General features: G+C 39.5%; 1 protein-coding gene and 1 long non-coding RNA gene across 5 annotated transcripts in view; one reads left to right on the top strand and one right to left on the bottom strand.

The window, feature by feature from the left end:
* Nucleotides 1-1,551, bottom strand: part of LOC140527558 (myomegalin-like) — a 65,561-nt gene extending 64,010 nt beyond the window's left edge. For all 4 annotated transcript variants that reach the window (XM_072644579.1, XM_072644580.1, XM_072644581.1 and 1 more), the window contains exons 1-2: nt 1,234-1,551; nt 794-1,026 (exon numbers count right to left, since the gene is read on the bottom strand). In XM_072644579.1, the coding sequence (XP_072500680.1) occupies nt 794-1,026; nt 1,234-1,260 (260 nt within the window). In that variant the 5' untranslated portion in view covers nt 1,261-1,551. The remainder of the gene's footprint in view (nt 1-793; nt 1,027-1,233) is intronic.
* LOC140527565 (uncharacterized) lies at nt 870-23,290 on the top strand. The gene is made up of 3 exons (XR_011974854.1): nt 870-954; nt 18,737-18,838; nt 23,075-23,290. It is a non-coding gene; the product is annotated as an uncharacterized lncRNA (long non-coding RNA).
* Nucleotides 23,291-24,055: the final 765 nt, after the last annotated feature.

The raw sequence follows: 24,055 nt of genomic DNA, 5'->3' as shown, positions 1-24,055 counted from the left end.
CCTTTGATTGCATCAGTGTGGAAACAACCTCTTAATTCTGATCACCAACTTGTTTGCAACTTATAGTCTTATGAGAGTGGTCTAGACCACTTAGAAACCAAGTGACTTTCCCAGAGTCATACAGTCAGGACATGTAAGACTTGGAATTCAAATCCTGGTCTAGCCAGCTCTCTCTCCATTACACACCATGGTGTATGTATCAGTATCATATGATAAAAGTAGGTTTATGGCTCAATGAATAAGGCATTGGAATTGGAATCAGGAAGACCAGGGCTCAAAGCCCTTCTCAGTCACTTACTATTTATATGACCCTGGGCAAGTCACTTAGCACTTCTGTGCCTCAGTTTCCTCATCTGTAAAATGAGAGTGGTGGACTGAAAGACCTCTGAGATCCCTTCCACCTCTAAGTTTCTGAGCCTAGAACTCCAAGTCCATTACTCCATTCACTATGACATGCCAATCTCTCGTCAATAACTAGGATTCTATTACATCCATAGATAATAATAATATATTCACCTTTCTCTGGCACTGTTTTCTCAACTCTATGATGGCCCAGCATTGTTGTGAGGATCAAATGAGATAATATTAAGTGCTTGGCATAGTGCCTGGCACATAGTAGGTGCTTATCAAATGTTTGTTCCCTCCCTCCTAGAATCCAGGTCTCCCAAGTGCCAAGACCAGTGCTCCTCCTGCATGTAGCCCAGTGCCTCACTCAGCTGGGGCAGAACAAGCCTCTTGACTATCATAGTTCTGGCCTGGAAGAATTTCTCTTTGCCATGTGTCTATTTCTGACCTGATATGGGAAACAGAGGAGAATCCTGCTTCCTCAAGCTGGGCTTTCAGATCCTTCAGTTCCCCTTCTGCTTTTCTCTTCTGTTCCAGGAGCTGATGGATCTCTGCCTTTGGGCAGATTATTTCCTCCTCAAAGTCATGGCTTTTGTCTCCTCGTGATGGGTAAGGAGGAGTTAGATTAGAATATTGGGTATCCTGGGACCCCACGCTTTTCTCTAAAGCCTCTTTGACATACTGAAAAGAAATCAAGGTTTAAACTGGTTAGGTCACCCAACGAGAGAGTATTCACAAACCAAGGGGTCAACAATGAAGACCACCAAACAGAAAGAAGTAGTCAGACCCCATGACCTTTTCTTTCTTTCCAAACTGCCTTGCTGGCCCATAGAAATGACAGGACATAATGGCAGTGAATGGACTTTGTGGGGCATGGGATGTACATACCAGAGAAGAAAGAAGAGACACCGCCATTGGACAGGTCACTTTAGGATGACTGCTGACAGGACAGGTCACTTTAGGACTACTGCTGACAGAGTCGATAAAACCTAAAACAATTTGTTTTTGGTTTTAAAGGAGAGGGAATGGGTCCCTCTCCTTTATACCTCAGCTAGGTTGAGGTATAAAGATACTGTGATTCTCTTGTTCCTACTGCTTGAAAGTTCCCCTAGAGTAGCTTCCAGAAAAGACAGTGAAGGACTGCAGTACTGCTAGTACAGCATCGGTACACAAGGTAACCTATGGGCTGTCCAAGCAGAAATGACAACAAACTCCTTGGCGATAGAATATAAGGCAGAGGAATGAACTGAAGTCACAGAGTCATAGAATCAGAATGCTAAACTGAACGGAAACATAGCAACCCCCTTAACTTCAGGCAGGTGACTGGACTTCAGTCAGATACTGCCTGGGGTAAACAGTTAGGTGTCTTCTTCTTAAAACATCTGGGGTACATGACTGTGCCCCAGGCCTAGAATTCACTCTCTCCTCACCTTCTCACCTTAGAGTCTCCAACTGTATTCCAATTTTTTCAAAGTTCATCTCATGGGCTGTTTACCACAGGAATTCCCACCAAATATTTCCTCAGCTGCTAGGTCTTTCCCCTTCCAAACATCTTGTATTCATTTTGTACGTTTGTATCTGTATATGTGTGTTTGTACATATATATATATGTATATATATATACACGTGCACATACATATATGTGTGCATATATGTGCATATCTATATATACTATTTATATCTGAACATGGACATCTCTATATAAGGATACCGATATCATACCCATATACATACAAACATATGTGTGTACACATACATATACATATATGTATGTGTGTATACACACACAGAGATCCTTAAAACAAATTAGTCCTTTGAGGAAAGTCTCCCCTTACTATGTTCTGTGCCTATGGCAGCATGAGGTACATGGAGTAGAGCCTTATTGACTCATTCATTGCTTTCAGCTCTATGTTTGTGTTGTTTGGTCCTTTTCAGTCGTGTACACCTATCATAAACCCATTTAGGATGTTTTTGCTAATGATAATGGATTGTTTTTCCTTTACCTCCTCTAGCTTATTTCTCAGATGAGGACACTGAGGCAAACAGGATTAAGTGACTTTCCCAAGTTCACACAGCTAGTAAGTTCATTTTACAGATGAGGAACTGAGGAAAACCCAGGCTGAGCTACTTGCCCACAGTCATACTTCAACTCAGTGTCTGAGGCCAGGTTTGAACTCAGGAAAGGGAGGTTTCTTGATTAGGGGCCCAGCACTCTGCACTATGGCAACACCTAGCATCATTCATCTCTATGGGCTGCTCTTCATTTCTTTGTCCATAAAATGATGTGTTGAACTTTAAGATCCCTTGTAACTCTAGATCTGTGAATATCTTCCTTCAGGCTTTCCTGTCTGAAAAACCCCAATGCCTTGTCTTTCCTTCCAAGGACCTTGAATTATTCTTAATCATTCAGAGAATCAAACAACAAATCAAGCCCTGGTGTGTAGTGTTTGCTAATTTCCGAGCTGTAAAAGCTCACACAGAAAATGTGACAATCAGTATGGGTCCAAGCTAGCTCTAGTATACCCCTGGAGGACTGCCCACCTTTCAACTCATCCTACAGATGCTGCCTGTGATATCACAAAAGTGTTGGTCATGAAGTCGAGAACAATGAACTAAATCCTAGATGCCTATGCTTTCTTGACCTTTCGTGGTGTTCAGTCATTTTCCAGTTACACCTGCCTCTTCCTGACCCCATTTGCAGTCTTCTTGTCAAAGGTACTAGAATGGTTTCCACTTCCTTCTCCAGCTCATGTTACTGATGAGGAATTGAGATGAACTTAGTGGGAAATGATTTACACATGGTCACCCAGCTAGTAAGTATCTGAGGCTGAATTGAACTGAGGAAGATGCATCTTCCTGTCTCCAGTCCTGGTGATCTTTCCACTGCACCACCTAGCTGCCCTGGGCATCTTAGGCGAATCATGTAACAGTTTGAGCCTGATTCTTTACATACAAAGGAGAGAAACTACTTGAGTGGAAAGGAAGTCAGAAACCATTCCCTCTAGAAACCATCCCATTCTACAGATGAGGAAACAGAGGCCCAGGGGTTTTATGTTATTTGTGAAAGAGAGTAAGCTGCAGAGGCAAAATCTGAACCCAGGTCCTCTAACTTCCCTTAACCTGCATGCTATACTATATGTGCTTCTTAAAGCACTTATATTCAAGTATTTGTTACAGAGTGTTTTAGGGTCTACAAAGGAAAATGGGCTTCATCCAGTCAACCTCTCAAGATCTCATTCTATATTTCCTCTACTGATTACAGTCAAATTCCTTATAAAATATTCTGTACTCATTGTGTCTACTTCACTCATTTGGAAACCCCTCCCTGTTTAGTTCTCGACTCTACCATTGGAATGAAAATGGTCTCTTCCATGTTACCAGGTATCTGTGAGGTTCTTTTGTTTGGTCTTACAAAAGTACTTGTCCTTTAAAAATCCTGGACAGGATCTGACACTGATGAATAGTGTGTGCTCCCTCATACTTTTCCATTTCAACCAGGACCCTGCTCTCTCCTTATTCCTACCTGATGACTCCTCCTCAGTCCTTTTGTATGATCATCATCCATCTCCTATGCTCTACGTTGCGGTTTAGGCACCAGTTCTGTGAATTGGGTTTTCTCATCCTTTCTCTACACTTTCTGTCAGTGATTTTGAGTTCAATATTCACCTCTGTCTAGATGATTCCTACTTCTTTATATCCTGTCTTCACCTCTATCATGAGTTCCACTATCTCATATCTAACTGCCTCCTGGATATCACGTCTGTCAGGATGTTCCAAAAGCATCTGATATTCAGCTTGTCCTAACATGGGACCCATTATTTTCCAGCCTGTCCTCAAAACATGTTTCTATTTCTGTTGTCCAGAATGGGTGAGGCAATAGTCTTTGGGGTGCTTGTTCTGGTCAAATGAAGGCATTTGGAATGCTGGGTTCAGTTCTAGGGTTTATATTTGAGAAAGAAAATTGACAAGATAGAGAAAGTGAAAAGGAGGAAGACTAGGATTGTGAGGGTATGTATCTTTGGAGCAAAATGCTGAAGAATGGTTAAGAGAGCTGGGTCTAGTTAGTCTGGAAAAGAGAAAAATGGAAAGCAGGGAATGATGGGGTAGAAGTGGAAAAAACGTGCTGTCTTCAAATATTTGAAGAGTTGTAATTTGACAGAAAGATGAGAACTTCTTGACACCCCATATGGGAGAGTTAGTATCAATGGGGAGCAATTACAGGATGGTCCGTTTGGCCTCAAAATAAGGAATAAATCCACTAGAACTAGAGCAAAATGACAGAAATCGCCTTAGGAGATACTGATTTTCCTATCACTATAGGATCCTCCCATGGTGGCTAAGTGACCACTTTGGTAGGATATTTAGAGAATTCATACACCAGCTAACTTGTTAACCAGATGATCTGTAACTTCCCTTTAATTCTCTGATTCTGTGATTTTACTAGGCACTATTCCTGATTCAGGTTTTTTTTTTGAAATAGCAAAAGTGAATATGCTAAAAATTGTGGCTCTCATCTGGGGGAGGTGGGAGGGAAGAATATCTTATTCCCCTCTTTTTTAAATGTGTGTATGTATTTGGGAAGCTCTTTCCTTGTGTCTTGCTAATTATCCCTCCATCCTAATTTGAGGCATTCTAATCTTCTTGTTTTAGGATCATGCAATTTCTTTATATTCATTTCTTTTTGTCTCCTGGACCTCACTTTTTGTTACTTTCCCAATGGCCTTTTATTTCTGTGGAGTTAGAGTTTCTTGTGCCACTTCCTGGTAATGTGTACTGGATTTTCATACGAAACTTCAGGACTCTTGTTTTTGGTACCTTTATAAGTCAGTTCTTTTCATTGGATTTTTTCCTAATGAATGATCTATGTGTATTTTTTCCAATTTCTATTTTTAATTGTTTTATTTGTTTTCCATTTTCTCCAATCACTTCCATATATCTTAGATTTTCTCCCTTCCTCCCATTCTTCCTTCCTCCCTCCCTTTCCCTTCCTGAGACGTCGTGCAATCTTATATTTCTTCCACACATACATTCCCATTAAATACATTTTCCCCTTCATCATGTTGCATAGATGAAATAAAATGAATGGGAGAAACCATAAAACAAAATATAATATAACACAAGAGAAGATGGTCAGCTTCATTCTGTGATTCAATTCCATTCTTCTTCCTCTGAAGATCAAAGGCATCCTGCCTCAAGAGTCCATTGGGAATTTTTTAGATCCTTGCATTGCTGTGAAGGACTAAGTCTAGCAAAAAAGTTTCTGGCACACTGTGGTTGTTGCTATGTATTAAATTCTTCTGGTTCTTCTCCTTTCATTTAGCATCAGTTCATATAAGCCCTTCCAGGCCTCTCTGAAGTCCTCCTATTCATCATTGTTTATAGTGCAATAGTATTCCATTACATTCATTTGCCATAAAATGTTCAGCCATTTCCCAATTGATGGGCAACAACTTGATTTGCAGTTTTTCACCATCGCAAAGAGAGCTGTTGTAAATATTTTTGAACATGTGGGACTCTTTCCCATTTTCATGATCTCTTTGCCATATAGTCCTTTGGCATATAGATGTGATATTGCTGGGTCAAAGAGTATGCACATTTTTGTGGCCCTTTGGGCATAGTTCCAAAATGTTCTCCAGAATGGTTTGATCAGTTCACAGCTCCAAAAACAATGTATTAGTGTTCCAACTCTCCCACATCTTCTACAACATTTATCATCTTCCTCCTTTGTCATATTAGCCAGTCTGATAGGTATGATGTGGTACCTCAGAGTTGTTTTGGTTTGCACCTCTCTGAGCAATAGTGAGTGTAGAGCACTTTTTGGTTTGAGTATACATAGCTTTAATTTTTTCTTCTGAAAGCTCTCTGTTCATATCCTTTTACCATTTATTAATTGGGGAATGACTTGTATTCTTGTACATTTGACTCAGTTCTCTACATATATTGGAAATGAGACCTTTATCACAGACACTATTTGTTTATTTGTGCGAAAAGTGTTTTGTAATTTTGTTCATATGGTCCCTGGGTTTCTTTTGGCAGGTAGACTCCCATAGTGTCTCCCATACTTTTAAAAGGAATTTTTCTTTCTATCTCTTGCTGTTGGGCTTTGTTAATATCATATAGAAATGCGGCTGATTTATCTGGATGAATTATTAACCTGAATCTTTACCAAATTTATAAATTCATGTAGGTTTTTACTGGATTCTCTGGGATTTTGTAAGCATATCATCATATCATCTGCAAAGAGTGATACCTTAGTTTCTACTTTGCCTATTCTAATTTCTTCAATTTTTTTTCTTTTCTTATTGCTACAGCTAACATTTCTCATACCATATTGAATAATAGTGGTAATAACGGACATACTTGTTTCTCCCCTGCTCTTATTGGAAACACATCTAGCTTATTCTTATTGTATGTAACATTGCTAATGGTTGTAGGTAGATACTGCTTATTCTTTTATTGAAAGTTCCCTTAATTCCTATGCTCTCCATTGTTTTCAATAGGAATAGGTGTTGAATTTTTTCAAAAAAGATTTCTGCATCTATTGAGAAAATCATGTGGTTTCTGTTAGATTTGTTGTTGATATGCTCAATAATGCTGATAGTTGTCCTAATATTGAACCAACCCTGTATATACCCTACTTGATCTTAATGGATTACTCTCATGATAAGTTGCAGTATTTGTTGTCTATATTGCATCTATAGTCCTTAGAGTAATTGGTCTGTAATTTTCTTGCTCTGTTTTGGCTCTTTCTGGTTTAGGTATCAGAACCATATTTTTCTCATAACAAGAATTTTTTAGGACTACTACTTCACCAGTTTTCACACATAATCTATATAGTATTGGAATTTACTGTTCTTCAAAGGTTTGATAGAATTCACTTGGAAATCCATCTGGCTCTGGATATTTTTTCTTAGGTAGTTAGTTAATTGATGACTTTTTCAATATCTTTTTCTGAAATGGGGTTGTCTTTAGCTTCCTCTTCTGTTAATCTGGACAATTTATATTTTTTAAATTATTCATCCATCTCATTTGGATTGTGAAATTTATGGGTGTACAGTTGGACAGTTTTTAATTTCCTCTCAATTGGAGGTGGGCCCACCCTTTTCATTTTCAATATTTTTTTTTACTCAACTTGACCAAAGGTTTATCAATTTTATTGATTTTTTTTCGTGAAACCAACTTTGCTTTATTTATTAGTTCTATAGTTTTCTTAATATCAATTTTATTAATCTCTCCTTTGTTCTTCATTATCTCTAGTTTGGTATTCTTACTTGGGGATTTTCCATTTGTTCTTTTTCTGGCTTTTTCAGCTGCCTGCCCAATTCATTGATCTCCTCCATCTCTATTTCATTCCTGTAGGCATTTAAAGACATAAAACTTCCCTTAAGAACTACTTTTGCAGCATCCCGTAAGTTTCCGTAGGTCATCTCATTATCGTCATTCTCTTCAATGAAGTTGTTGCTTGTTTATATCATTGGTTGTTTAACCCATTGATCCTTAAGGATTAGATTATTTAGTTTGCAATTAATTTTTGGTTTATCTTTCCTTGGTCTTTTATTTTGTGTGTAATTTTTATTGCATTGTTATCTATGAAGGGTGAGTTGACTATTTCTGCCTTTCTGCACTGCATTGTGAGATTTTTATTCCCTAGTACATGGTCAGTGTTTGTATATGTGCCATATATTGCTGAGAAAAAGATATATTCCTTTTTATCCCCATTTAATTTTTTCCAGGCATCTATCACATCTAACTTATGCAGAGTTCTACTCACCTCCTTAACTTCTTTCTTGTTTGTTTGGAGGTCAGATTTATCAAGTTCAGAGAGAGGGAGTTTGAGGTCCCCCACTAGTATAGCTTTGTTGTCTGTTTTTTTTTCTGTAACTCCCTTAACGTCTCCTCTAAGAACTGGATGCTATACCCCTCGGAGCCTAGATGTCTAGCAATGATATTGCTTTGTTGTCTATGGCATCTTTGAGCAAGATATAGTTTCCTTCCTTATCTCTTTGGATTAGATCTCGTTCTGTTTTTGCTTTGTCTGAGATTTGGATTCTGTTCCACCCTTCTACATTTACCCTGTGTGTACTCCCCCACAGTTAAATGAGTTTTTTGTAAGGAACATATTGTTGGATTACAGTTTTTCTTCCATTCTGCTTTCTGTCTCTGTTTTATGGGAGAGTTCATCCTATTCACATGCACAGTTATGATTACTATCTGTGTCTTTCCCTCTATCCTTTCCCCCGTTTATGCTTTTAGTTCTCCCTTCTTGCTTCCCCTTCATGAGAGAGTTTTAATTTTTGACCACCACTTCCCTCAGTCTTCCCTCCCTTCTTTTAGGTCCCCTCCCTTTTACTTCCCTTTTCTCTTACTACTTCTTCCCTCCCTTTTATCCTCTCCTCCCTTTTCTTTCCCCTTTCCCCTCCTACTGCATATAGAGCTATTTAGAATTCTATACTTAACTGAGTTTGTTGTTCTATCCTTGAACCAAATCAGATGAGAGTAAATCTCATATAATCTCTTTCCCTCTACTGTAATATATTGTGGTGCCTCTTCTTGTGATGTAATTTACCTTTTTCTGCATCCTCCTTTTTACACCTCCTGTTACAATCCCTTTGTAAACTTAAATCACATTTTTATCATCACATCAATTAATTTATACCCACTCCATTTATCTCTGTATTTCCCTTTTAAATATCATAAAAAATATACAGTTCTCAAGATTAACAATTATTATCTTCCTTATGGGGATGTAAAGAGTTTGCCCATACTGAATAACAGCATGTTCCCCCGTGTCTCTTTTCATGCCTGTCTTGTGTTTTGTGTTTGAAGACCAACTTTTGTATTGTGCTCTGGCCTTTTCATCAGGAAGGTCTGGAAATCCCTTATTTCATCGAATGTCCATCTTCTTGCCTGAAAGGGTATGCTTACTTTTGCTGGGTAATTGATTCTTAGTTGTAGTCCAAGGTCCTTTGCCTTATGGAATATCATATTCCAATCCCTGCAGTCTCTTAATGTGGAAGCTGCAAGGTCCTGTGTGATCCTGACTGTAGCTCCTCAATATTTAAATTGTTTCTTACTGACTGCCTGCAGTATTTTCTCCTTCACTTGATAGTTCTGGAATTTGGCAACAACATTCCTTGGTGTTTTTAATTGTGGATCCCTTTCAGGAGATGAACAGTAGATTCTTTTGATGACTATTTTGCCCTCTGGATCTAGGACTTATAGGCAGTTTTTCTTGATGATTTCTTAGAAGATACTGTCCAGGCCCTTTTTAAATTTTTTTTTAATTTTTTCATTTTAATACACTTCCTTTTATTTCAAAAGTATTGCACTTTGTTTGTTTGATTTCACAAATTGAATGTTTGTGCTAACCATGCATTGAGGAAGTTTATCACGACCATTTTTCCAACAGCATGTGTTCATATTGTGTCAGTATATTACATTTTTAATATGTATTTATTTTTAGTTTTCAACATTCATTTCCACAAAATTTTGAGTTCCCAGCTTTCTCCCCATCTCACCCTACCCCCTAACTGAAAAGGTCTTGCATTCTGATTACCACTTCCCTCAATATGCCCTCCCTTCTTTCACTCCCCTCCTTTCCCTTGTTCCTATCTTCTTTCTTTTCTTATAGGGGAAGAAGATTTCTGTACCCTATTACCTGCGTTTCTTATTTCCCAGTAGTATACAAAAACAATTCTCAACATTCATTCCTAAAACTTTGAATTCCAACTTACCTCCCTTCCCCCCTCCCCACCTATCCACACTGAAAAGGCAAGTATTTCAATATAGGCTATATATGTGTAGTGTTGGAAAATACTTCCATAGTAATTCTGTTGTGTAAGACTAAGTATATTTCCCTCCATCCTGTCCTCCTCCCCATTTACTCTATTCTCTATTTGGACCCTGTCCCTCCCCAAAATATTTACTTATAATTCCTCCCTCCTCCCATTTTCCCTCCCTTCTATCATCCCCCCACCACACTTGTCTCCTTCTCCCCTATATTCCTGTAGTGTAAGATAGATTTTGATGCCAAATTGATTGAACATGTTATTCCTCCTTAAGCCAAATGTAAAGATAATTAGCTTCACTTTTTCCCTCTCACCTCCTCCCTTTTTTCTTCCATTGAAAAGGTATTTCTTGGCTCTTTTATGTGAGGTAATTTGCCCCATTCCATTTCTCTCTTTCTCCTCCCAATATATTCCCCCTCACCTCTTAATTTTCCTTTTTTTAGATATCAGTCCTTCTTATTCAACTCACCCTGTGCTCCCTGTCTAAATATCTATATATCTATATATACACATTTGCATATACACATAGATATAGATATAGATATGTGCGTGTATGTGTGTGTATAATCCCTCCAACTACACAAAGATTGAGAAAAGTCTCAAGAGTACGGACATGGTGAAGAGAAGGAAGATAGAAATCCTGAAAAAAGAAGGGGAAAAGTTTTCTATGGGATTAAAGTAACTTTCTCAAAGTGGTTCAGAGCACTCTCTATATTATAGGGAGGAAGATCAGAGGAAATGACCTGCATATGGGCTCCCCAAGGATGAAGCTATAGTGAAGGATTCTAAGATCTGCTAAGTCTTGGGCCACCTCCCCCACATGTGGTTGATGTAGATCATCAGTCTCTTGCCCCTGCCAACCTTATTTCCTTTAAATTCTAAGATTGATCCTAGCCACAGTCCTTGCCATGATGCTCTTCAGGGTCATTCTCACTTATCTTGTAGGGACCCTAGTCCAGGACTGAAAGAGACAAGTAAAATTAAATAGAAAGAACAGCCTCAGTAGACATAATTGAAGAAAGAAACCTGGGTTAGTATATGGAGGGTTGAATAGAAATATTTCATACTCAAGAAGGAGGGAATTTCATGCATAACTTCAAGAGAAAGGTCTAGATTGATATAAGCAAGCAACAGAAAGAGGATCATGGTGTAAGGTGAAGAAGACTCACTGGGAAATGGGGCACACCTACTCCCTATGTCATCTCCTAGGTGTCCATCTCCAAAGTCAACACATATGAAATTAGCCTCTTAAGGGGTAAGTCTTATGAAGAGGAAAGTGTTTAACCATGAAATGAAGCCACCACCATCTCCCCATTACAGTTACCTTTTCTCCTGAATTTCCAGGATAGAAGTAATTTAATTATTGTCTCTGAGAAGGAAGAGACTTCAGAACATATTCTCTGACTGTAATAACTCTAATAGCCTAATTTTACCTTGGATAATGCCAAATGTATGCAAGATGGAGGAAGAAAGAAAGTGCCCTTGCTCTGGTGGTGAGACTGTCTTTGGCCTAGGTCCTTGTTTGGCATGTGGCATTTATTTTCAAACACATTAAATGTAGACATAAGGTACATGCTTGCAAATAAGGCACTCCTGTGGACAGAGATGAGTCTGCTTTTGCCAAAAGATTATAAGTATGTTCTAGTCCTTGAGGCATATTCTTGCCTCACTACCTTCTAACCAGGAGATGCTGGTTGGTCACTGAGTGGAATAGGTTTAGTGAAGACTTCTCAGATTGTAATTCTTCTCCCAGGGTTGAGGTAAGACTGAGAGGCTCAAGGTTACAATATTTTTAGAGTGGAATAATTCCATATAAGGATATAAAACTGTGTAGTACATTAGGGTCTCAATGATTGGATAAAACTTACATAATTCTTCAATGTCTTCATTTCAAAAGGGATTGGTTAGATTTCGTGTCTAGAATGTAAGATCATATTCTCAGCTAATGAGAATAATGGTCAGTGTGGGGGGAGGGACTTGCATTAGGGTCTATAGAAATCACTTTCTATTCTTTTCTTGTGCTTTCCTACTCTAGGTGAACTGGTATAGGATTGTCCTGCTTCTCGAGAATCGAATAAATAAACTTTCTGTCATCACTTTGAGAGGCCTCTGAGTAATTAAAGTAGGGATCTGAGCCATCCCACACAGTCACTAATCATTCTGTCAGATTCCACTGAATAGGAAGCCTCCCAGAGCTACCCACAGAGCACCTCCTCAGGAAGCAGTCTGCATTCTGCTTGAGTCCCCAAAACCTCTTAAAGACAAGTTTCTGGCTCAAAGAGGCCAAAGGTGCCTGTGCCCTATGAGAAGCAAGAGAATTCTTGAAGCCACTAGTACAGAGACGAGGGGTGGAGAAGGGAGGTGTAAGTGGGGGAGAATAAGTTTTTCCAAAAGTGCAAAAGGAGGGGGAAAATACTGGCTGGTTATTCCAGTCCAGAGATACAATGCTGCTTTTGTAGTTGCCACAGGCCCCTGGAGACCATCAGACCCACAAAGCTTAGTTTAGCTCCCCCCTCCCAGGTGTCCTGGGACCTGGCACTTATTTACTTGCTTCTCGGTATTGCTGTGTGAGGCTTCTTCTTCAACACTGAACTCAGTGCTAGTATCCTTGGTTTTCTCACTCACAGCTGTGCCTGGATAAAAGGACCCAAGAAAAGAACATGGCCTTTCCCTAAACAGCAGCTAAACTCACCAAGTTCTTTTTGTTTCCAGTCCTTGCACTCCTGTCCCCCTCATCTCCCACCAACACTCAGCCCCACCCAACATTAACATCCTTGAGGGAAGAAGTGAAAAGCCACACCTTTCTACTAGAACTTTGGGATTTATTTGTTTTGTCATTGATAGCCTTGTAAGATATCAGGTGTGGAGTTACCAAGCTATGAAAAAACCAGACCTGTCCTTGAAACTGGACTTGTCTGAATAGACTCAAAGGATTAGACACTCACCATTACAGCAGGCAAGTGAACACAGATGCTGACCAGGAGCCAGAAAGTATGGGTTTTCTTCCCAGCTCAGTCATTGTCTCCCTTCATAACTTCATTTTCCCCATCAATAAAATGGGACCACACCCCACCTATCAACTTACACCTACCAGATCCTAAGAAGACTCATTGCTTTTTGATGCCTGCTAATGTAAATTTCTCCAATATATGCCTACCTACCCAACTCCTATCTTTTCTACTTGCTTGGGAATGCTGACATTTGAAGGAATGACAGTCCAAAGACTCTTCCTCTTCTACCTCCAAGGATCTCAGGCTACCCAAAATCCCAAGTAGAGCCCAGACCCAAAGAGGGAACTGGGCCAAGTCAAGATCATTCAAGCATTTGTACTTGAGGACACAGAAAGAAGTGTATATGCTTCATATATGCCATCGTTCTCACTCTCTTAGATCTTCCCCAACTGTAACCTTCATTGGATTTAAATTTTCTACCATCCTTATCTCTGCTGGACAAATGGTTCAGTTCTTTCAGTCATGTCTGATTTTTTGTGACCCTTTTTGGGGGGTTTCTTGTCAAAGATACTGGAGTCATTTGTCTTTTCCTTCTCCAGCTCATTTGATAGATGGTGAACTAAGACAAACAGAGTTAATTGACTTTCCCAGTGTCCCAGACATCAGAAGCATCTGAGGCCAGATTTGAACTCATGAAGATGAATCTTCCTGATTCTAAGCCCAATGCTTTATCCACTACACCACCGATCTGCTTGGGGGAAATGGAACTTCCTTGGAGTTCCCTTGTTGTGAGGGCTTTCATCTTGTAAGTCCCTACTTCTTCATGGTATTTCTTTCCCCAAGTGAGAGTTAATCCAAACTGGAAAGCCTTTCCCCTTCTCAAGCCTGGTCTATTATCTCATCAGCAGGGCAACCTCCAGGTTGCTCTGTGAGACTGCTTTTGTGAAGGATGTTTCTTCTATCACCAGGCTGTCACACTGATTTCCCAAATGGGCATTAGGGTATAGAGCCATTATGAAGTAGATTGGAATATGAGTACTGATGATGACAAACACCTCCTGGCTCTGCAGAAGGTGATGGGAATTCCAGTGACATAGGAATATAGACTTGGAAGGAACTTTGATATCTAGTTCAATCCTCTTTATTTTGCTGATTGGGAAAAGACAACTCAAAGAGTAATTTTCAAGACCAAGATAGGACAACCAGGCCCTCTGATGAACAAATTCAGTGCTTGGTATCTTTAGATATAGGTTCAAATGTACTGTGACAATATCCCCTATCTGTACCTACTTCACTGAAATCACCATTTCTTCTGGTGTCTCATCTCATAAATACCCTCCTCTTGTCTTCTCCACCTGGAAAATGTAGACATGGTATAAGGGGTCTAGAACTCTCGTGTTATCAGGGTCATGATGCCCTTGGGAGAAATCTCTTTGAGACGTCATATCCTTGCATGGCTTACGTGATGGACCACCCCTATGCAATTACCAACCTTCACAACCTTGAGGAAGAATAACAGCAGCCAAACACGGAAGCTCAGCACACAGTATTTACAAACTTGTTGCTTGAATGGAAGTAAAATGGAAGTGGAATGCCTATATATACTCTGAGCTAGCTGAGAATAACCGGAGTGCATACCATTCTTGCTCCCACCTCATTCATTGGCACCTGGAAGAAAGATCACATGCAGGCATGAGATCCTTGGGAACTTAACAACATGGCACCTTGAATCTGGACAGCCTTGGAGGAAAACCTCAGTATGACTAACAAGGGAAGTGTTGACTATCAGCCAAGGAGGTTCACAAGGACATGTGGCATTACTGTGGTTGCTTGTCACCTGATGCTATAGCTATTTCCAAATTCTTGGTCTCTGTGACTTCAGAACCTACACTAGTAGTAAATTTGCCATTTTTTCTAGGGATACCTCTCACATTGAGTCTCACAGCTTTGCTTATCCTGAGCCAGGTGAATTAACAGCTATTGGGAGCAGAACCTTAAGCGGAGGTTACTGCAGACTGGTGCATTGCCATCCAAGCTACACTGTTGCAACTCTTAGTAGACCACACTGCTTTGACATGGCCAGTGAAGGAAGCTCTTTTGCTTGATTATACAGATTTGATACAAGGGCTTTCTTTCTTTTCCTTTTTCCTTTTTCCTCTCAATGGTGAGGGATAGAAGAAAATTGAGTGTTAATTGAAAAACACTTCATTTAAAAAGAAGATTACATTTGCATTACAAGGAGCAGCCAGACAGATCACCAATGCTCTTTCAGGCAAATCTGGCCTAGAGTTATTTCACTGGAATGATCCCTGGGGAGGAATCAACTTTTCTGTTTCAGGGTCTTGTAACCTAATTAAATGGGCTTTGCTAGTGAATGCCTGAGTACTTGTCAAATGCTTATTTTATACCGTGTTTCAACATGACACAGTACAAATTGGAACTTTACTTTTGATAATTCCCATAAAGAGAATTGATCTACTCCATTTACAGAGGAATGACTGAAACAGTGTCACCTATTATAATTTTTCAGTTATAGGTTTCCTATGGTGGCAGGGGTAAAAGGAGGGAGCTTAGATTCATGGCTTAGCTCCAAGGCCAGAAACTTCATCTCATGCATGTCAGATGGACATTCTATGCTGTGTGCCTCTGGACAAGTCACTTAACCTTGTTTGCCTCAGTTTCCTCACTTGTAAAATGAGCTGGAGAAGGAAATGTCAAACAGCTCAGGTACCTTTGCCAAGAAAACCTCAAATGTGGTCATGAAGAGTCAGACACAACTGAAATGACTGAACATAACATCTTCCTTCATTTTTCATCTTATATATGTCCTTAAGAGTATGACTCTCTTTCCTGAGAATTTCTATCATTAAACTTCTCTCAGCTAGAAAAATTGTTTCTTACAAAATTAAATTGTGCTGACTTAGGAATACCTAAGATAAATTGATTACACTGAATACAACTAAATATACTTGTTCCAAACAGAAACTTTAGCAGTAGCAGCCTAGAAATAAAAAGAGCTATCATTGCCTAAGTAGTTCTCAAATAGACTGAAATCTGAAGAAGTGGTCTATGACCAGATTTTACTCATTATACTTTGAGTTTATTTTCCTAAGGAAGTAAGATTATGGTCTAGGGCACTGGTTCTCAATGTGTGGTCCAAGGATTACTTCTGATCCGACTGGCCATAGGTTCAGGAAGACCTGAGCTTAAATCCTTCTCAGGAATTCACTGTGACCCTAGGCTATTCACTTGACCTCTCCAGCCTCAATATCCTCATTTGAAAAATGAAGCTAATAAATAACACCTACTTCTTGGAGTTTCGGTGAGGATCACATGAGATAACCCATGGGAAGTGTTAACACTTGGTATGCAGCAGCATCAAATCCAGGCCATAGTGTCTATCCAATGTTATTCTAGGGCAATTTTCTGTTCTATTGAAATCTGGCTCTCTTCTACTTTCTTGTCCTGGGATGAAGGTGACCTTGAAGGCTAAGTCAAAATAGTCCAAGTGCTGGCTAGTCGTTTGAACCCCAGACTGGAAAGGTTTCATTTATGGAAGGTCTTGTCAACATTAGAAGACGTGTCTATTTTGGAGAAGCTTACTCATCACAAGAAGGTTGACCACTAAGTGAAGGATTTTATTTTGACAAAACAAGTTATAAAGATCATCTATTAAGGGTTGCTATTTGCATTGGTAGAGGGAAGATCAGAACTTAGGAAACTATGGATCTTTTGAAGTATGTTATTCCCTCACCTATTTGAACATACATGCAAAGCTCATGCATGCACACGCACACACGTTTGGTTATGTAAATAGAAAGATGTGAAAATGTTTTTAAAAGTTTCAAGCATTTTGTAAGAAGAAAGAGTCATATTAGTATGACTTAGACAAGAAGTCCCCAATTATTATTCTTTCTCAATAGGGCCTCATAATTAGTGATGCACTTACTAGAAAGTTTCAAGAGTGACTGTTAAATTAGGGCTGAAACTTCCTCCAGAGAGGAAGGAGAAACTTTCTGTACTTTATGATCTCCATTAATCCTGTTTAAATCCCTTTACTTAGAAGTGTCTTTTTTTTTAAATTAATTTAAAGTTATGTAATTTTAAATTTATGGACTAAAACTTTCAATCCCATAATGTAGTATAATAAAAAGATGATTGCATATGAAAATGCAAATCTCTTGTGTACAATTTGCAATTCCTTTTAAATATATAATAAAGTTGTCATACAATTTTTTTCCTTCCCCTTCCTTGCCTCGCCCTAGAGATGGCTACTACTGGACACAAATAAGTACAGGCAGTGCGTTTCCTCAGAAGCCAGAGAGGAGAATCTTCGTAGTCCCATAGTGCATAGATTGTCAGGCCTGGAGTCAAGAAGACTCATCTTCCTGAGTTCAAATCTAGTCTCAGACACTTACTGGCTGCGTGATTCTGGGCAAGTCACTTAACCTTGTATACCTCAGTTTGCTCATCTGTCAGATGAGCTGGAGAAGGATATGGCAAACCACTCCAGTAACACTGCCAAGAGAATCCCAGTGGGGTCATAAAGAATCAGACATGTCTGAAACAACTGAACAACACTAGGGACCAGAGAGAAAGGAGGAGCCTTCTGTACTTGATGAATCTTATTTAAGTTCTTTCACTTGTCAGTAAGTACCATTGTTTACCTGAGATGCTACACTTTCCCCTTCTTGTGTTACAAAGAGGCTGGAGGCTTGTTGGGGTATCAGGAAGAGAAGATGGATTTCTCCTGAGTAGGTGCTTTTTAAGTAGAATGTATAAAAAGTATCGAGCTAGTTCCTAGCGCAGAATAAGCACTTTGCAGATGCCTGATTGAGCCTTGCTGAACTGTAACCTCTAACATGTATCTTAACTCCAGGCTAGGGGACTGTGCTATTGGCTTAGTCATTTTATAAAAAGCACCAAGTCATACTTCTATACATCCTTGAATCAGGTCTCAGACTATCTTTACCAAATTCTGCTTGACACTAAAGTTCCTATGTGATGCTTTCCTTAGGGCTCTTTCACTCAGGGTCATTTTAAAAACTTTAGACCACTGATAAAAGATGCCAACTGAAGGTAATGGATATTTCCCACATGATGACTGAAGACTGTTGGGGGGATTCCATGTTATGAACTGACAAGATATTGGGGGAAAGGCTTCTGGAGCCAGAAGATCTATGTTCAAATCCCACCACTAATGCTTAAGGCTTATGTGACCTTGAGCAAGTCAGTTTCCTTCTCTATAAAATGAGATTAAACTAGAAGGCCTGAGCACTTTTATGTTGTGTCATTTTAGGGTTTTCTTGGCAAAGATACTGGACTGGTTTGCCATTTCCTTGCCCAGCATATTTGAAAGATGAGGAAATTGAGGCAAACAGGATTAAGTGACTTGCCCAGAGTCACACAGCTTGTAGGTGTCTGAGGCCAGATTTGAACTTGGAAAGAGAAGTCTTCCTGACTCCAAGCCCAGCACTCTATCTACTCTAACTTCTAGCTACCTATAAGGAGGTCCTAGGCTCCAAATTAAATAATAATAAAGTATTCACTTCCTAATAAAGTAATCACTTCCCCAATACATTTTCTTGGCCAGCCCACTCAGTATGAATCCCAAAGTTTATCTCTTCCTGAATTACTATCCTCTTATTCTAGCACAGCTCAGAAAAGCTGGACTTGAATTCCATTCTCAAGCAACACTTTGACTACTGTCCAAAGGGGAAAAGGACCTTGCATTTCCACACTCTCCTATCCTTGGTAAGTGATTGCTCTAAGCTAGAGTGGCCCTCCTCCAAACAGCTGCACCATCACCTGCTCCCATTCCCTACCAAAATATCAGGAAACCTTCTATGGGCTTCTTCATGTTGCCCTATAATGACCCCACTGGGAGGATAGCATCATTATCTAGTTACCCTGATGATGTTGGTAGATCAGTTCCTCAAGAAGGAAGAGTGTCACAAGCAAACTGGGACTCAATATAGTCCCTTTGAGTTCTCGGTTACTTCCCGAGTCTCTCTAATTGCTTCCCCTAGTAACCTGGGAGTCTTAAGATTGTAAATTACTTAAAGACATCTTTCCATGACTGCCTTCCTCTGCTCTTCTGTAGCACTGGTTAATTTATTATCATTCACAATCTTTTTTTTCAAATTTATTTATTTATTTAAGTTTTCAACAGTCATTTCCACAAAATTTTGAGTTCCAAATTTTCTCCCTATTTCTCCCCTGCCCCCACTCCAAAACACCAAGCATTCTAATTACTCCCATCACCAATCTGCCCTCCCTTCTATCATCCTTCTCTTCCCTTATCGCCATCTCCTCTTTTGTCCTGTAGGGCAAGATTAAGTTCTATACCCCATTACCAGGATTTCTTATTTCCTTGTTGTATGGAAGAACAATACTCAACAGTTGTTCCTGAAGCTTTGAGTTCCAACTTTCCTTCCGCCCTCCCTCCCCACCCATCCCCATTGGGAAGGCAAACAATTCAATACAGGCCATATCTGTGTAGTTTTGCATATGACTTCCATAATATTCATGTTGTGTAAGACTAACTATATTTCCCTCCATCCTATCCTGCCCCCCATTCATTCTATTCTCTCTTTTGACCCTGTCCTTCCCCAAGAGGGTTGACTTCTAATTGCTTCCTCCTCCCATTGCCCTTACTTTCATCATCCCCCCCCCCCGCTTATCCCCTTCTCCCCAACTTTCCTGTATTGTTAGATAAGTTTTCATACCAATACGAGTGTGCATTTTTTTCCTTCCTTTAGTTGATTGTGATTAGAGTAAGCTTCATGTTTTTTCTCTCACCTTTCCCCTTTTTCCCTCCACTGAAAAGTCTTTAACTTGCCTCTTTTATGAGAGATAATTTCCCCTATTCCATTTCTCCCTTTCTCCTCCCAATATATTTCTCTCTTACCCCTTAATTTCATTTTTTTAAGATGTGATCCCATCCTATTCAACTCACACTGTGCTGTCTGTCTCTCTTTCTCTATGTTTGTGTGTGTGTGTGTGTGTGTGTGTGTGTGTGTGTGTGTGTGTAATCCCACCAACTACCCAGATACTGAAAAAGTTTCAAGAGTTACAAATGTTGTCTTTCCATGTAGGAATGTAAACAGTTCAACTTTAGTAAGTCCCTTATGATTTCTCTTTACTGTTTACCTTTTCATGCTTCTCTTGATTCTTTTGTTTGAAAGTCAAATTTTCTTTTCAGCTCTGGTCTTTTCATCAAGAATGCTTGAAAGTCCTCTATTTCATTGAAAGACCATTTTTTCCCTGGAAATATTACACCCAGTTTTGTTGGATAGGTGATTCTTGGTTTTAGTCCTAGTTCCTTTGACTTCTGGAGTATCATATCCCATGCCCTTCAATCCCTTAATGTAGAAGCTGCTAGATTTTGTGTTATCCTGATTGTATTTCCACAATACTGGAATTGTTTCTTTCTAGCTGCCTTCAATATTTTCTCCTTGACCTGGGAACTCTGGAATTTGGCCACAATGTCTCTATGAGTTTCTTTTTTTGGATCTCTTTCAGGAGGTGACTGGTGTATTCTTTCAATATTTATTTTACCCCCTGGTTCTAGAATATCAGGGCAGTTTTCTTTGATAATTTCATGAAAGATGATGTCTAGGCTCTTTTTTATTATCATTACTTTCAGGTAGTCCCATAATTTTTATATTGTCTCTCCTGGATCTATTTTCCAATTTAGTTGTTTTTCCAATGAGATATTTCACATTATCTTCCATTTTTTCATTCTTTTGGTTTTGTTTTGTGATTTCTTGGTTTCTCATAAAGTCATTAGCCTCCATCTGTTCCATTCTAATTTTGAAAGAACTATTTTCTTCAGTGAGCTTTTGAATCTCCTTTTCCATTTGGCTAATTCTGCTTTTTAAAGCTTTCTTCTCCTCATTGGATTTTTGAACCTCTTTTGCCAATTAAGGTAGCCTGTTTTTAAGAGTGTTATTTTCTTTGGTACTTTTTTTGGGTCTCCTTTAGCAAGGTGTTGACCCACTTTTCACACTTTTCTTGCATCTCCGTCATTTCTCTTCCCAATTTTCCCCCACTTCTCTTACTTGATTTTCAAAATCCTTTTTGGGCTCTTCCATGGCCTGAGACCACTGAATATTTCTTGTGGATGTTTAGGATAGAGAAGCCTTGACTTTTATGTCTTTCCCTGGTGGTAAGTATTGTTCTTCCTCATCAGAAAGGATGGGAGAAGATATCTGTTCACTAAGAAAGTAACCTTCTATAGGTTATCACCTTTTCCCCTTTTTTGAGCATTTTTCCAACCAGTTACTTGACTTTGGGGTCCATTGTCAAAAGTAGGGTATGCTCTGGAGATCTGTAAGATCTCAGTTCCTCCAAGGTGGCACAATAAAGCATGTACACTGGTCTGGGAGCAGGAAGAGATTTTTGTACCCAGAATCTTAGCAGAGTTTCCTCTCCACAGACATCTGGCCTCCAGTTTCACCAAGCCAGCACTGGGGGCTGAGATTAGTGTGAGATAAACATCAGCTCCCTCAGGACCTCTACACAGGGGTGAGGTAATAATCAGGTCCTCAGTGCCTCCAGGATTTTTATGATCTGGCTGCTGTAGGGACTGTGTTGGGAACTGTTGATGCCTGCTTGATGTGGCCTCTGTAGCTGCTGCCTGAGGCCAGAGCTATAGGATGGCTCTTCTCCCTTCCTGACCAGCTGAAAAAACCCTGTCACTAACATTTGGTGCCTGTGGGTTGAGGGATCTGTGAACTGCTGAGACTGGAGATTCTGTCTCCGAGGCGTCCTCCTCCCAGAGCCTAGTCAAGCAGTGAGGCCAAGGCTGGACTGGGCTCTGCTCCACATCTGGTGCAACAGATGTTTCCCTTGAGCCTTTCAAGTCACCCTGGGCTGGAAATCTCCTCCACTCTGTTGTTCTCCACTTCTGCTGCTCCAAAATTTGTTGAGAGTCCCTCTCTACAGGTATTTTATGGGCTGTGTGGGGCATATGTGTATCTTTTTACTCCACCATCCTTCCTTGGCCCACCCATTCACAATCTTAGTAGACTTTGGGAGACTTGAAATCCTGGAAAACTTGCCAGAAAGATGATCACCTTTCCAAAAGTGTAATTGAAATAACTTAATTTTAAATAAATCACAATCAGCCAGACTCCAGTTTCTCCCAAATTTCTCATTCTGCATATTGGTCTTTCTCCATAAAGCAGGAAACAAGCAGTGTTTTCCATGTTTCCCCCTCATGTTTATATAGCGTGTTATGTACAACACAGTAGAACAAGTATTATGTTTTGCAGAGGAATCCAAAGTTCACAGAGGAGAAATTATTTCATAGCTAGTAAGAACAGTGGTACAAATCTGGGACTTCTGGTTCTGTCCAAAAAGCATAGATGGGACTATTTCTCTATCATGTGACCTCCAGGGTCAACTTTGACCCTGGTTTGGCTTTTGAACCCCTTTATATTTTAGTTGATCCCTTCCTACCTTTCCAGTCTTCTTACACCTATTTCATCCCCAATGTACTCTATCATCCAGTGCAATTGACCTCTTTGTTGTTTCTCACACAAGACACTCTTATTTCTTAACCCCAGCTATTCCTACTACCTGTTCCCCCATAGCAGGAAATTTCTTCCTCCTGATCTATCCTCTGGCCTCCCCAGCTTCTATCAGGTCTTAGTTAAACTCCAATTTTAAACAAGAAGTATTTGCTGATCCCCTTTAATGTTAGTTAACTTATTTAATAAATTAAATTATTTCTAATTTATTCTGTATATATTTTGTTTCTATGGTCCTTGACTAGAAGGTGGACTCCATGAGAACAGGGGATGACTTTTGCCTCTCTTTGTATCCTTTGAACTTAGCACAATGTCTGTTGCTTGATAAAGACTTAATGACTGACTTTGAGTCCAGCTGTCTTTGCCCTGCACCAAGACATCTCTCTCAAGCAGATCCTACTCCCTCACAGCTGATTCTCTCAGTCTTTCCTGTTTTTTTATCTATTTCATTAAGGAAGAGCAGGGCTGAAGACACCCATTTCAAACTGTGTGAAGAAGACATCGCATAATTTCTTCTTCATCACTACTTTCCAGCTAGAGGCTTCCAAGATGATCCTATCAGATCCTTTCCCCTTCTCCTTGAAATAAAAACATACTCGCGAACTCACTCTGTTTCTTACTTTAAAAGGTTTTTAGCTTGGAATTTTATTGACATGCTCAACAACTGAACTTTCCCTAAACACAATGAAAACAAATCATTAGTGTTGATCCTTGTCAGCTTTGATTGAGCCAATAGAAAGAACGTTTATGCATCACTTGAAGCTGCTGAAAGACATAACAACTAATACAACATATGTCCTGAAATGGAGAATGTAACAGACCAAAAAGCACTATGGCCACCAAAAAAATTAATTGAATGAGAGAGAAAGAAAAGAAAAGAAAAGAAAAGAAAAGAAAAGAAAAGAAAAGAAAAGAAAAGGGAAGAAAAAGGAAAAGAAAAGAAAAAGAAAATGTCCTGGGAAAAGGGGCAGGGATGGGGAAATCCTGGAAAGACACATGGGTCAAGTTTCTTGATTGTTCAATAAAATGTCACTTCCTTTTTGCCTAGAAAAACCAAGAAACCTTTTCCTGTTCTCTATACAATGCTGCATTCCCAGGAAAGTGTTTTAAGTTAAAAGTTAGTGAAACAACAAACTTCTAGCAAAAGTGAGCAATCTGAGATGGAAAAAAGTCAAATTTCATACAAACACACTTTTGCAAATTTATACAAACACACCTCTGAGGCCCACAGCTTAAGAGAACAATTGAAAGTTTTTGTCAGACCAAGAAGCATCAATGATTAGTTAGAAAAGCAAGTGCTGTATTATTAGGCAAACACAAAAGGCAACCAGAGGCTGTTCACATTCATTTGCCTGAACAATTTCCTTCTTCCAAAGGAATTGGGAAGCCGAATCTACCCAGGCAGTCAGGAGGGCTGCACAGCCAAAATCCCTGC

The sequence above is a fragment of the Notamacropus eugenii genome, chromosome 2, assembly GCF_028372415.1.
Source record: "Notamacropus eugenii isolate mMacEug1 chromosome 2, mMacEug1.pri_v2, whole genome shotgun sequence".
Classification (NCBI taxonomy): Eukaryota; Metazoa; Chordata; class Mammalia; order Diprotodontia; family Macropodidae; genus Notamacropus; species Notamacropus eugenii.
Note: the sequence above shows the minus strand (reverse complement) of the source record. Positions and strands in the feature narration are given on the sequence as shown.